A 15,134-nucleotide genomic window follows, 5' to 3' on the forward strand; every position below is an offset into this window, starting at 1 on the left:
ACTTGCAAGCATCACACGTCCTCAGGTACAGAACGAGTTGGCAGACTGTCTCAACGGGTCATTCCATGGCCATGAGTGCTCCTTATACCCAGACATCGCAAACTTAATCTTCAAATGATGGGGCTTTCCCCGGATAGACCTGTTCACCACATGATGCAACAGGAAGTGCCAGCAGTTTTGCTCCTTCCTGAATCGCAGCCCAGGCTCCATCATGGACGCGTTCCTCCTCCCATGGGAGGAGGCTTTCTCCTGTATGCATCCCTGCCCATCCCTCTTGTTCACAAGGTGCTCCTCAAGATACGCAGGGAAGAGTTTTCAGTGATATTGATAGCTGTAGCCTGGCCCCACCAACACTGGTACACATCACTCCTGGAAATATCCGCGGAAGCCCCAGTCACGTTGCCACTCCTCCCGGACTTAATAACTCAGTATCACGGCCGTCTCCAGCATCCAGACCACAAATCTTTGCATCTCACAGTGTGGAAGCTCTGTGGTTGAACCCCATGGAGCTCTCCTGCTTGGACCTGGTTAGACAAGTCCTCCTTGGCAGCAGAAAACCCTCCACCAGGGTTACCTACCTTGCCAAGTGGAAGAGATTCTCAATCTGGTTGACACAGCATCTTTTGTCCCCGACGCTCGCCTCTATGCCACTCATACTGGACTGCCTTCTTCACTTCAAGCAGCAAGGACTGTCCATATCATCGGTAAGGGTTCACTTGGCTGCCATCTCTGCCTTCCATCCAGGTGCAGAGGGCCAGTCGGTCTTTGCCAACCGTATTGTCAGCCGTTTCCTGAAAGATCTCGACAGGCTATACCCATATGTCTGACAACTGGGGGTGGCAGTTTGGTAGACCCTATTTTGAGCACCAGGAAGGCGCCTGGACCAACCCAACAGATACTTCTAGGGGAAAAATCTTCCAGCTGCCATGCACATGTGCGCGCACACACCTGGTTGGAATGGACATGAACAACACATCTTGAAGAACAACAGTTATGAGAAGGTGAGTAACCGTTTTATATTTTACTGCTATATTTGGTACTGATGCAACTGCTGCTGGAATACGGTGTCCAGCTGTGGTTTCCACTATTCAAGAAGGATGGTATTAAATTGGAGAGGGTTCAGAGAAGAGCCACCGGAATGATTAGAGGATTAGAAAACATGCCTTATAGTGATAGACTCAAGGAGCTCAATCTATTTAGCTTAACAAAGATAAAGTTATGGGGTGATTGATTATAGTGTAGGAGCAGGATTTTAAAATGTCCCATAAGAATTAATGTATGATTTGATTTCATCCTGTCAGCCACTCTTTTTGAATAGCAGAAAGAAGTAAGACCAGAACAATCCTTCTAACTAATTATGGTCACCCTTCTTTTTAGGATGAGTTATGATGTCTACTATGGTTTCCTATACCTATTACAAATTAGGCACTCTAGTTAAATATACATTTCTTTTTTTTAAGGTTTTAGTAAATAAGAGACAGGATCTTATATTGTATCTTTATTAAGGAGATTACAGAAATGTTGAGGGCCTGAAGCCCCAATGTGAATTGTTTTAGTTATAAAATTTAGCAAGGCTTGATTTACAATGTATTTTGCTGAATAGACAATACTGCTGTCTGTATACCTTTGAAGGTTTCTGTAAGAGATTGTTTACATAAATGACGAATGCATGCATCAGGAAAAGATATGGTGTGAAAGCCATCACAAATGTCCAGATGGTTAAGAAAAAGTAAGAAACTTGGAAAAACCAATAGACAATCAGAAAACATCCATGGTATCTGATGCTAAACACATTAGCAGCATTGACATTGACAACCTCAGAGGTGAGGCAGGCACCCCCGAAGGCAAGACGACAAATAGAAGATAACGATGGGAAGCCTGACAATAACCATCAAATGATAACCATCAAATGGCAGGAGTGTGTGTGTGTGTGTGTGAGAGAGAGAGAGAGACTGAAAAGCATATGCTAACTGTTGTATTTTCAATAAATACTGCGTATTTGCCTTCCTCTATAAAGATCCCGTGTGCTTTGTATGAGCATAACATTTTTGACAGAGAATTGCGAAAGAGGGAAGAGTAAATGTGCGGTAATTATTGACAATACTGCTAAGTGATTGATCATTCAGGTGTGTGCATAGAGATACCAGGCAGTAAAAAGTAATATTGTATTCACTCTTGATATCTGATGAATTGAGAATTTGTTATGATTAAAGGTACACACACCCTCGTTCGTAGCAGGGCTGAGAGACAGGAGAGAGGTTTAACATCCCTCTCTCCACCCCGGACTGCTGGGGAGAAGTAATTGAAGGTGAGTATATCCCTGGTCGTAGAAGTGCCGGGCAATAGGCAGAGGATTAGAGTCCTCGCTCCGACCCGTTTGTCGTCAAAAACTATAGGTGCATACACCCTCAGCCGTAGCATGACTGAACATAAGAGGAGAACTTAGGGTTTCTCGCTCTGCCCCTGGGAGGGGTTTTTATATTTGATGTATGAACCCTCGGTGGTAGAAGGCTGAACAATACAGAGGGAAGCTTAGCGTCTCTCCCTCTGGCCCAGAGTGGGTTAAAATCATAAGCCCTGACACTTGCATAGGCAAACATAAGATACAGATCTTGTTCTGTTGAACCAAACTCTGAAGGATACAGGAGCTGGGGCAGTGTAGTATTTTTTGTGAGTGATATTGTGGCAATTTCACAATTTTAAAGGAAATTATTAAGGAAAGGGACCAGGAAGGGTGGGGGCTAGTTAAGGAGCCCACCTTCCTTGCAAAATTGGTAGTGGAACAAAGCTTGTGCCCGTGGAAAGGAATGGTTAATTGGAAAAAGCAGGATTGGGCCCAGGCAAGCAACAGATTGAGAACTTGAAAAACAGGTTGGAAGCCCTACAGGCATAGTGGCAGGAGTAAGAAAAGCAGTAAGTGCAGGCATGAATCCCTGGGACAATACTTAAAATGGTGAAATCTGAGTTGATAAAGGTGTCATTTTGGGAGATAAACAAGTAATTTAAGGAAAGAAAGTGAAAAGTTAACTCTACAGAGGCTGGAGAGAATTAAGCATTTAAACTTTGCGAAAATATTAAGGACAATGTTAAAGAGAGAGAGAATTCTTGGTTTCTTTGCAGCCATTCTGAAGGAAAAATGGGCCCTTTTCCAAAAGAATGTCTGTAAATAATCCAGGTAAAGAGACTATCTGATTGACATCATTTGACTATGGACAATTTAGTCAAATTTGCTAAGAACATAGCGGGGTTCTACTGGAACTTAACTGACCCAAATGTATAAAGGAAATAAAAATCTATGTAAAAACAAATCAGTGTAGAAGGAATGTTAAGGAAAAGAAAATGTGTACATATCTATCTGTCTGTGGAAATATGTGAGGTTCTTAGAACCTAAACCAACACATCTGGTTTGTAAAACTCCCATTTTGTAGTTTAAGATAAATTGATTTTGTTTTGTAATAATGCCACTAAAAATCCATTTGACTCTCTTTAATTCAAAGTTGCAAAACTGACAGATCTTTTTGCCAGACACAGGTAATTAGTGTTGTTTGGCTTTGGGATTTGGCATTTAATCCTTTAGGGGTAACTTGATTCTTTACAAAATTTAAAATGTTTTTTAAATAAAGACCAAGTCATGGCTGCAGCAGGGCAGTCAAAATCAGGAGAATATAGAAAGATTCTGGATTCTTTTTGTTTGTTTGTTTTTTGCAATAGAACAGCAGATGAGAGCTGTAGTACAAAAATAAGAAATTTAAAGCCCAACAATAACCATCAAATAATGACACCACTTAAGGATTAATAATTACAAAATAACATTTCAAAATGCATGGACTCAAATGAAAATTTACAACTATAAAGCTGGGGTGTTTTGCCATGAAACTCTGGATTCAGTCCTGCAAAGCCTTGGAGCATCGAATAGCGACCGACAAGAGCCCAGCTCCACACTCATGCTCAATCTAACTGGCCATTAGATTGACTCAAGCCACAACAGACTGATAATTATAAACATCACTGGCAGGTGTGTGTGTGTGTGTGTGTGTGTGTGTGTGTGTGTGTGTGTGTGTGTGTGTGTGTGTGTGTGTGTGTGTGTGTGTGTGTGTGTGTGTGTGTGAAAAGCATATGCTAACTGTTGTATTTTCAGTAAATGTTCCGTATTTGCCTTCCTCTATAAAGATCCCGTGTGCTTCGTATGAGCATAACAATAGTCTATAAATAGCTACATGGGGATCAAAAATTTGTTAATGGTCTCTTCATCTAGCAGAGAAAGGTATAACACACTCCAAAGGCTGGAAGTTAAAGCTAGACAAGTTCAGACTGGAAATAAGGTGTAAATATTTAACTGTGAGGGTATTTAACCACGGGAACAGTTTTTAGCAAAGATTGTGGTGTATTTTTCATTAATGGCAATTTTAAAATCAATATTGGACGTTTCTCTAAATATGTTCTAAGAATTAATTAGAGAATTCTATGGGCCTGTTTTATACAGGAGGTCAGACTAGATGATCACAATGGTCCCATCTGGCCTTGGAATCTATAAATATATAGTTTTACCTATTTGTATTATAGATGTTCTTCTGCATTCTTTGAGGAGGAGAGGTCAGCATTAAAACAGAAACGGCAGAAAATCCGACTTTTACAACAGCGGAAAGTTGCAGATATTTCACAATTTAAAGATCTTCCAGATGAAATTCCATTACCACTTGTTATAGGAACAAAAGTTACAGGTAATTTTTAAAAACAAATATTTTTGCAAATATATCAGTAAATACTGCCCACTAACACATAGCTCAGATAAGTTAATTATTTCATTTTTTGAGTGAAGATTTTATGTTTTTACCTTTCTTAATTCACTGCAGGAAGTTTTGAGGATTAGTTAATTTTTCTAAAGAAGTAGCATGGTTTGAAGATTTAAACATCATATAACTAATAATTTTATTACTACTACTGTGTCAGTTGTAAGTGATCTCATTTATTAAAAATCCAGACAGTTCATCAAATCCTGAAAAGACAACAGTTTAAATACTTAGATGTCTGCAGTCCCTAATCTGGACCTTAAACATTAAATCTTAAACAATCCATTACTAGGTGTCATTATCCAAACATTGACTCTTGTTGAAGAGCAGGCACACAAGAACCAATATAACACCACTGGGAGGCATTCGCATAAACATCTACAAAGCTACTTCATTATCTGCCTTCAGATCCCTCTTCAAAACTCTCCTTTTGTCATGATACCTACAAAAATTTGACAATGGTTAGGCTGCTGGTGTGCAGAGACTGTCTATCATGCTGACCAATATTGTCTCATTGTTTCCTCCTACTCCATGGTCATTCTGATTGTATCCATCTGTTGTCTCTTGTCTTACACTTAAATTGTAAGCTCCTTGGGACAGGGAACATCTTTTTGTTCTTTGTTTGTACAGCACCTAGCACAATGGGGTCCTGGTCCAGGAGTAGGACTCCTAGGCTCTATAGCAATACAAATAATAAATAATAACAAAAATAACAACATAGTAGCCATTTCCATAGTCTCCTGTAACTCCATCCTGGAGCTGTTTGCTCCCTAGTGCTTACATAATAACTTAACACAATTCTTAATTTTCTCTTAATACATTCTTATCAGTGGCAGTGAGCAAAGGGGCAGAATTAGTGTTCTAAAACTTTTAGAAATCCATTTTTTCCATAAAATCAGAGTAGTAGATGGTACTGGTTATGAAGCAAAATTTATTTTCAAATTGATTTCTGTGGTGATTATTGTGTTTTTTATATATTACATTTGACCTGTAAAGATAAATTATGATTAAAGCTTGACAGTATTTCTATTATATGAGTTCTTTTTCTGAGTTTACAGTGTTTTTCGTTAATGTGTATATGTTGTATTGAATATGCCCTCCAAGGTATTTTGTATATTGCCAGTGCTTACTTGCAAAAGACTTCATAACATCTATCTTCCTCAAATAAATATTTTTGATATTTGTGTTTCCTTTCATAGCACGGTTGCGTGGTGTCCATGATGGACTGTTCACTGGACAGATAGATGCTGTAGACACACTTAATGCTACTTACAGAGTAACTTTTGACAGGGCAGGGCTTGGAACACATACAGTCCCAGATTATGAAGTTCTTGTAAGTATTATTTACACATTTGTGAAACTAGCTGGAATGTAAAATGATTTTTTCCAGAATATGCCAATGTGTATATTTAAATTAAGCAAAAGATAGTACAGGAGTAAAATCCAGATGCTATTGGCCATAAAGCAGAAAAAAGACAAATCAAATGCATAGAAAATGACCATTAAAGTATCTTTTTGTAAATAAATTCTTGCCATTTTAATATCTTTATTGAGAGTTGCACAGATATCATTTCAGGTTCCCCATTCCCCTGCTGTCTGTCTTATGGCTGTCCTTGCCCAGGGAGATGTGCACAAACCTTCAGGTTGAGACAGTTGTGTGTAAAGGTTAAACCTTGACCTTCATTGAAGGGCAACAGTTTTTCCTTTAAACTTCCTCATACCCCATTGTAATAGGGCACTGGGCCTTGGGGTAGATGTTTGCACCCCAGTGTACCTGTTACAGTCCTGTAAGACCAGGCATTCCAGTCTGAACATGCTGTAGTTATATGACCATGAATCAGGTGATCACATTTGGGAACTATGTGTTATCCTAACCTCAGTATGAAGCAAAATAAGGGTTACAATCATGAGTGGCGGGTACAATAGGCATGGGGAGGCTAAGCCTCCCCTGATGCAGCCGCTTTGGACCCCACTGCCGGACACCTGGGCCACGGTGGCCCCACCTGTGCTCCCCCTCTTCCCCTCCCTGGCCTGCCTTTTCCTTGAAGCCCCCACTAATCGCCGCTGCCTTGTGAGTCACTCCTTTCCTCCACCGTCCTCCCCCGTGAGACCCCCCCCCGACTCAACACTTCCCTCCTCCACCTCACACCCCTGCAAGACCCCCCCCCGCCACCCACCACGTTCCTCCACTTCCCTCCCCCACAAGGGTGCCCACTATATCCCTCCTCACCCCATCTTCCTGGAGCTTGGGGCTCGGGCCAGTGCTTGGGTAGGCCTGGGGGTTGGGCTCAGCAGTTCAGCTGGGGCACCTCCAGCCACACGGAGGGGGTGGACCTCTGGGCTCCAGCGGGTGAGGGGTGGAGCCTGGGGTGGAAGAGGTAGAGCCAGGGCTAGCCTCCCTGAAGGGGAGTTTCACCCATCGCCCATGGTTACAATGAAACCTCAAAGGGAGTTCTTCCATGGGATTCTGGCAGACATCCTAGGGGGTATTCAGGAAAGGCTACACAGTGGAAAGGCTCTGTCCTGTCCTTTCCTGTCCTCTCTCAACTTGCTGAAAACTGGAAATGCCTCTGATGACTGGGACCAAGTGTTATAAGTTGTTTCGCTCTTGTTTCAGATCCTTTTGTCACAATAAAAGTGCCTTGGCCTGAAATGTAATTCAGGGGTTATCTTATCTTACCTGACTGGTGTACCTGCAATTAAAGGAATTCTCCTGCCTTATGAGTTGATCTAGACTAGATTGTAAGATCTTTAGAACAGGGACCATGTTTTCTTTTGTATCGTCTAAAGTGTCAAATGCAACTGTAGGTGTTTAACAGATCGGGTTCTGTTCTGGCAGTCTGGAGCATCTTCCTACTTGTTGTCAGTGTTGATCTACGACTGCTCCAATGAGGAAAGTGGAGCATCCTTTCAAAATATTATTGCATTCCCTGATGCAGTGCCACATATCACCTTTTATTGGGAAGGAAAGGTTATCTATGTGATGTTCTCCATACATTGTAGCCTGGAAACAAAGGATTGAGGGAAGGGATTATCTTAAGCTTGATCTTTCTAAAGCAGTATATTACATTAATGCTAGCCTACCAACCCTTTTAACATGTTTTAGCCTAAAATATAAATCCATGGGTATGTGGTGTTCTGGAGGTATGTAAAACTTTTAGTCTCTTTAAAGTCACCCTGGAATAGTTGTTTCTTCCTTTTTCTATCTTAACAGAGCAATGAGCCTCATGAAACTATGCCAATTACTGCTTTTGGACAAAAACAACGGCCTTCTAGATTCTTCATGACCCCTCCTCGATTACACTACACACCTTCTCTCCAGTCTCCAATTACAGTAAGTAATATGTACCAGAAAATGTCATTGCTTAATAATTCAATATATGAAACATTAATATAGTAATTCAGTGTATTATTGAAATAAATTACCTGAGGATATTTAGCAAGATAAATTGTTTGTTTTTTTAAATCTTTCTAGAAATAAGTTGTTAAATGCAACTTTCTTTCTTGTATAGGACAGTGATCCTCTATTAGGACAATCCTCTTGGAAAAACAAAATTTCAGGCTCAGATAGCGAAACACTAGGTGGTTTTCCAGTAGAATTTCTTATCCAAGTGGTGAGTGTTAACTGCTCTTCTTTTAATTGTATGTGCAATGGCCTTTTTATATCTATTGTGTTGAACTCTCACGTGGTTAACTCACACTAGATATTAATTCATAAGAGCCTTGCTAATATCAAAAAGGAACTTGTCATGAATTATTAGTCATAATCTTTGTTTTGACATGCTGATGGTTTTTTTCCTTTATGTAGAACTTCTTTGTATGTACTGTTTTGTCAGGAACTGCTTTTTAAGATTTTAATTTTCATATTGCATGGTATTAATATATCCTTTTTTAAAAAAGTATTCGACACATCCCATCCACTAAACCAGGAAACTAGTAAGATGTCCTGCTCACTTTGAGAACAAGAGAGGCAACTCTGCAGTCCCAAAATCAAAGGGAGTTGAAAAAGATACGTCTAAACCAAACACTTCCTGTCCCTCAAGATATAAATTCTGGTGTTCCAAATCTATCTTTATCCTCCTCTTATGTGTTTAAAGATAATAGTTTAGCTTATTCTGAGAATGTGTTCAGCAAAGTGTGAAAATGTAATATTGAGAAGTGGAGATCCAGGAAGCACAGAAACTAATCTAAGCAAGTTGTTTTTCTAGATAACAAAACAATATTATTAGTAAGGTCAACTTTATAATGAAAGAAGTTAAATTCCATTATAATTTTTGCAAAAACTAGCATAAAGTAGAATCAAAACAGGCTATTCTCGAATAAGAACTGCAGGATATTCTGACAGTGTTCTTAAAGATTACATAACTGATTAAAGAACTGAATTTTATCTTCAGTTCATATAAAATATATTTCTGTTTTGGCCATTCAACTTATGGTGCATATTACTTGCAGTAAATATTGCTTGTCAGAGAGCTTAATAAAACTGATTGATTAAGGCAGGGGTTCTCAACCTTTTTCTTTCTGAGACACTCCTACCCCCCAAACCTGCTATTAAAAACTCCAGGGCCCAGCAGGGATGGGGTCTTGGGAATAGGCGTAGTTTGACATCTATTTTGGGAGAGCAGGGGCCAGCGGGGCTCAAGCCAGCTCTGCATGGCGGGGTCCAGGGAGGGAGCAGCACCTCCACCCCCTGGCTCACTTCAGCAGGTCACTCAGCCTGTCGGGGGGTAGGGGGGAAGGAGGGGAACCAAAACTTACAACTCAAAGTGGGGGGCTTAGCTCAAAAAGTTTGAAAACAACTCAGGGAGGGGAGTAGCTAGAGGCTGTGTGCCAGGAGGTCTCCCCTGCAGTCCCTGTTCCCCGAGGGCTCTGCCAGCCACGGAGCCAGATACCCTAGACCAGGCAGCACTTACCAGCTGTGTGAGAAAGTGGGGTTGGGAGCTGAGGAGCAGCTTCAACCCGGGGCACCAACAGGAGACAAGGGAATGCTGCAGGTGCCTGCCCTGTTCCATGGCACCAGCCAGAGTAGCAGCTGCCCCGCACTCGCTGCCTGGCTCCAGCTTCCTGACTCTGACCTGGCCAGGGGGCAGGGAAAGAAGGTGTTGGGGGGGAAGTGTGGCGCTGCCCCCGGGACTATCCTACTCTTGCGCTGCAGTTTGGTGGGGGGAGGGGCAACGCCCTTCATGTCCCCAACTCTGCCCATGGGCTCAGGGCTTCTGCCCCACAGGGAGCACCAGGGCTCAGGGCTTCAGGACTCAGCCCCCCGCCTCCCAGCTTCAGCCCTGCAGGGGGCTCCGGGGATCAGGGCTTCAGCCTCAGCTTCAGACTTCAGCCTTGGTGCGGGTGCTGGTCTCGGCTTCTAGGTTTCAGCCATGGAGCCCCGCGGCCCCCTTGAAAGAGATCATGGACCCCCATGGGGCTACAGATCCCCAGTTGAGAACCACTGGATTAAGGGAAACGTAATGACCAAAAATAGTAATAAGTAGGGTAAGGTAATGTTTTGTGAGCTCAGTTTACTTAACATGAGTAGGTGAATATAACCAAATTACAAGAACCAAGAACATTACATTAAATATAGTAAAAATAAGGCACTGATATATGAAGATTCATTAATTGTAAGGCATGCGATTTGTTTCTACTGCTACACCTGATCTGAGAGTTATCCTCTCAGTCTGATTCATCAATATGTTCTAGGGAGAATGACCTGCAAATCTGTGATAAGACCAAACTGACCAAGAAACTGAAGAGCCAGTAAAACTGTTAGCCAATCACAGTTGATTTTTGTGGTGTTGATGCTGTATTTTAAATCAGAAAACTTTCAAATTTCAACTAATATTTGGTTATATTCACCTACTCATGTTAAGTAAACTGAGCTTACGAAGCATGGGTTCCTGGCCTGTGATGCTTCTGAGTGCATTTTTTCAAGGACACTGAACAAGCAAAAATAGTGCTATTAATGCTGAGATTGCCAAAATGTGCCTGAACAAAATCAGAGCAAAAATTTCCAGTGTGGACTCTTGTCTGGTCATTTCAGGACTGCTCAATTCATGTTTCTTATAAAGGAATGAGAAAAGGATTTTAAAAAAGCTCTACTTAAAGGCCACACATTATATTTAAGCCTAGAATATGAACGACTTTTACTTGAAGATGTTTGAAGCAGTGTTGCTGAACTTAGGTGTTGCTATGAAAAAGCTAACACTGGTTGTACTATAAGTGAATCATTTCTTTCACATGATGCCAGATGCCAGCACTGTTGTGAGTTGTGAGAGTAACAGAAACATATAGTCTAGGTACTGTAATATTGTTATGTTAAAGGTTGATTATCATTATATGGCTGGATCTTGGACCGAGAAGTTACTACAGCCTTGCTGCAAAAATGGAACTTGCCCTTTGCTCTTCTCCCTGCATTTATTGCTTTTTTTCAAGCTATAATTACAATGCTTTAGTCATGTGCAAAGGAAAAATATGTCCTCTTAAGTTCATAGAAAATCCCAAAGAAGCTTTAAGAATATTATAAACGGCTGAAATTTCCTCAGACAGGACAACAATCAAAAGTTTCATTTGCACTTTATATGGAAAGTCAGACATGAGAGTCATGATTGGTACATGATTCGATAACACAAAAGAAAGTACCAGATCATTAGAGATCCCCCTTATAGAATCCCATGCTGTGACCCAAAACTTTTACCTTCATGCAAACCACAACTAGTAGAGAAAATCAGGTATACAATCTGTGGCACTGGTCTGGAAGAATGCAGACATACTAGATCCTGACACACCAGATTTTGTCAAGTTCCATCCAAAGAGCAATGAGTGGGTACATAAAGAAGGTCAGCATATTTTAAAGTGGTTTGTAGACCAGATTCCTCAAGAAATCTATATGGAGCTTGATAGAACTATGCTTCACAATGATGGCAGTTATATCAATCATATTGATTACCTACTGATTCAAAATCTAACACCTCAGAAATTGGAATGTGTTTACAAAAATGAAGTATCACTGTTAATGTTATGCATTTATTACATAGTGGTTATATAAGTATTCAAGACAAGTTATTTAGTAAAATTTATTAAATTCATTGGAAGATTTCAGTTTGAAAAAAATAAATATAATAGGTTATATATCTTCAAAGGGATTTCCACACAGCTGCTAATTTTGTGCCTGCAATTAATTATGGGAACTAATTATAATGTTTGGATGTCTAACAGTTGATTTGTGGTCATAACTAGATGATTAGATGTGAGGACATCATGACCTGCACCAGTAATTTTGCACCCTCAATTGATTGCAAGCGAAAATTTAGTCAGTGTTCAGTAAAAGAAATGTGGCCCAAAATAAGGCCTTGTAAGACTGATTTTTACCATAATTTATCAATGAAGACTGACAGGTCCCACTTTATAAAATCAATAAGTTCATTGACCGTCCTTCTTTTGGTATTAAAATGATCTTTTTAGTTCTTCCTTACGGACTGCCGTGTGGGTGCTCCACTGTAGGTGTCTTGGCACCCTGCACTTATAATCAGAGATTTGTAGTAGCAGTGCCCCAGTTGAATGTGCATGTCAGCCGTCCCCCGCCGCTCTGAGCGGCTACCTCATATGTGCAGCCAACCAATCCCCAATTCCTTCTCTACCACCTTTGGCTTGAGTTGGAGCAACAGCAGCACTCATCTATTTTGTAAACTGTTTATATTCCCATCTTTATCCTTTTTTGTCAGTTTTCTTCCATTTTCCTGTCATTTACTCACTTAAAAAAAAAAAAAATTATTTTGCTGTCCCTCCCCGCCACTGGTGGGTCTCCACCATCAGTGACTGAATTATGACCGTTTTCTACAGACCTCGACCTCCTCAGGCATGCCAGGTTCCCCCAGCTTTAAACGGTGCCTGACCTGCAGACTATCATTTCCTGTATCGGATGGTCATGCTCAGTGCATCTGCTGTCTCGGGGAAACCCATGTACCACAGAAGTGTCCATGCTGTAAGAAATTATCTGCCCGGACACTGAAAGCCAGAGAACCTCCAACTAAAATTACTAATAATGGAGAAATCCCTGAGGCCAGCCTCCAACCCAGAGTCCAGGACTCCTCCTGGCCAATGGTCTCCAGCAGCAGCCTCAGGCAAGGGCTCCACACAAAACATGTCTAAGGACCCTGCACCTAAGTAGGTGACCATACATCGATCGCAGTTATCACCACAGAGAGATCCCCCTAAAAAGAAGCTATCTCCTGGCCAGAAATCTGCCCTGATACCGATGACACCAAGAACCTCGGACCGAGAGGCACCGGGAATGTCCAGTACCGAGATTTCCTGAGGACCCAAGTCACCGACATGGCCAGGCTGTCACTCAGGTGCATGAGCTAAAGCTGAGCTCCCTATCTCAGCACCAACAGTACAGAAAAACACTCTTCATCGGCTAGTGTAATGGCGCCACCTGCTGCATGTACACAGCCTAACAAGACCACTGCACTATCAGCACATACTGCACTGCCATCCACGATACCAAGCTTCCCAGTACCAGAACCCTTTACCAGACAGGCAGACCTGGCAATCTCCTCCACCCAGGGCCGTCCTTAGGATTTATGGTGCCCTAGGCGAGATTATTAAACTGGTGCCCCTGTGCCTGATCTGCTCTTAGCAACACAAACATAAGCTTACAGTAATTGCGACCTGGAGGTGATTTGCTTCTGTTGTTGACCACTCTGGCACCCCAAGAGGTGGCATTTTGGGGCTCTACCTGCAGTGTTGGACATCAGCGCTGGGGGGGGAGCCAAAGCATGAAGGCTCAGTACTGTGTGCCCTTTAGATGTCATTATACAAACTCTGTTTGCCAAAAATTCTAGCCTAACAAATCCTTGAAATCATGTCAAATCTAATTTATGTTTTTTTTAAAAAATCAATATCTAGGCAAAAACGGCAAAATTAAGTTAGTTGACAATTTATTATGACAGGTTTGTTTGAGACAACGGGAGTGGGCCAGTTTTTCATCAGAGAAACAAAAACAATCTTGCACTGAACTTTCCTATAGCCTTGTTACTCTTGAATAGAACCCTCCAACAACTGTAATAGCTATCTCCTTACAGGGTGATAATAGCAGGGGTCGCAACCTAACGGCAACACGTGCCAAAAGGCTGGCAGCGTGAGCTGATTTTTGATGTATGCAGCGGCAGGACCTGATGACGGCTCAGCCCATCATCGTCTACGGCGTAGTCCAGCTGCTGCCCTATTGTCCAGCTGGGATACCGGCCGCTGGCCCCACTCAGCACCTGCTGCTGGCCTGGGGACCCCCAAGGAATGCCCAGGCGGCAGCGGGCTGAGCAGGCCGCTGAACCACTCAACCTGCTGTCAGTCTGGGGGTTCCATGCACTCAGCCGCAGTGGGGCTGAGTAGCTGTGTGGGGCTGAGCAGGAGGGCCGCTTGGGGTTGAGCGGCTAGCCTGCTGCCAGTCTGAGGTGCCAGCAGCACTCAGCCTACTGCTGATCTGGAAGGTTCTGCTGCTGGCCCCTTGTGAGTCAGAGCCCAGCCTCCCGCCCCACCTAGCCTCCTGGCCAGCCTGGGTGAGCAGCATATCGCCAGGCTGGCTAGCGGCTGAGGGCGAGTTTGGCCGCCCAGGGGACCTGTGCTGGCAGGGAGTTAGGTGCTTCAGGACACCCAACCACAGCCGGGCGGAGCAGGTCCTGCATCCTTGTCAGAGGTTCCAGTCTCCAGCCCCACTCAGCCGGCTGCCGGTCTGACGGTTTCATTTACTCAGCTGGCAGTTGCTGTAGCAGTGATGGTGCGGCCAGGACTGCCAACTCGTATTCTACTGAATGTCACATTCTAATATTCTACTTCTAATTCCTACTGAGTGTACATGGCATACTAGGGTATGTACATTGGCACTCGTATTCTGCTATCTGACCAATTCCTGATAGAGGACTAGACCCAAACAGAGAACGAAGTTTCTCAAAACTAAAAGCTCATTAAAAATTCATTCTCCGCTCTACAATGAGTCAGGAACGACTTAACTGGAATCTGCCTATTCTGGCACATCGATACAAGACACGACTTGTCCTGTGCAATCACGATGATATTATTACTTGATTTTGCAGCCCAAAGAGCCAGAAGATTGCTTTAATTGAAAAACACAATCATTGTCAATACTCTTCACTATAACAATTTCCAATAAAATTTTGACAAATTTAAAAATTATATTAATTGCCATCATTCTGTCAAATCAAGATATTTTTTCTATAGTGCTACTTCTTAGTGCTAAGTGCATCAATCTGCCAGTGGCTAATCTAAGTTAAACTCGGTTTAAATAACCTGTCGACTCATGACGCGGCCAAGTTTATGCCAGTTACTTGTAAC

General features: G+C 42.3%; 1 protein-coding gene across 2 annotated transcripts in view; it reads left to right on the forward strand.

The window, feature by feature from the left end:
- LIN9 (lin-9 DREAM MuvB core complex component) overlaps positions 1–15,134 on the forward strand; it is a 64,462-nt gene that overhangs the window by 35,094 nt on the left and 14,234 nt on the right. For both annotated transcript variants that reach the window (XM_032766507.2, XM_032766508.2), the window contains 4 exons: positions 4,564–4,721; positions 5,990–6,123; positions 8,005–8,124; positions 8,303–8,404. In XM_032766507.2, the coding sequence (XP_032622398.1) occupies positions 4,564–4,721; positions 5,990–6,123; positions 8,005–8,124; positions 8,303–8,404 (514 nt within the window). The remainder of the gene's footprint in view (positions 1–4,563; positions 4,722–5,989; positions 6,124–8,004; positions 8,125–8,302; positions 8,405–15,134) is intronic.

The sequence above is a fragment of the Chelonoidis abingdonii genome, chromosome 3 (assembly GCF_003597395.2).
Source record: "Chelonoidis abingdonii isolate Lonesome George chromosome 3, CheloAbing_2.0, whole genome shotgun sequence".
In the NCBI taxonomy this organism is placed as follows: Eukaryota; Metazoa; Chordata; order Testudines; family Testudinidae; genus Chelonoidis; species Chelonoidis abingdonii.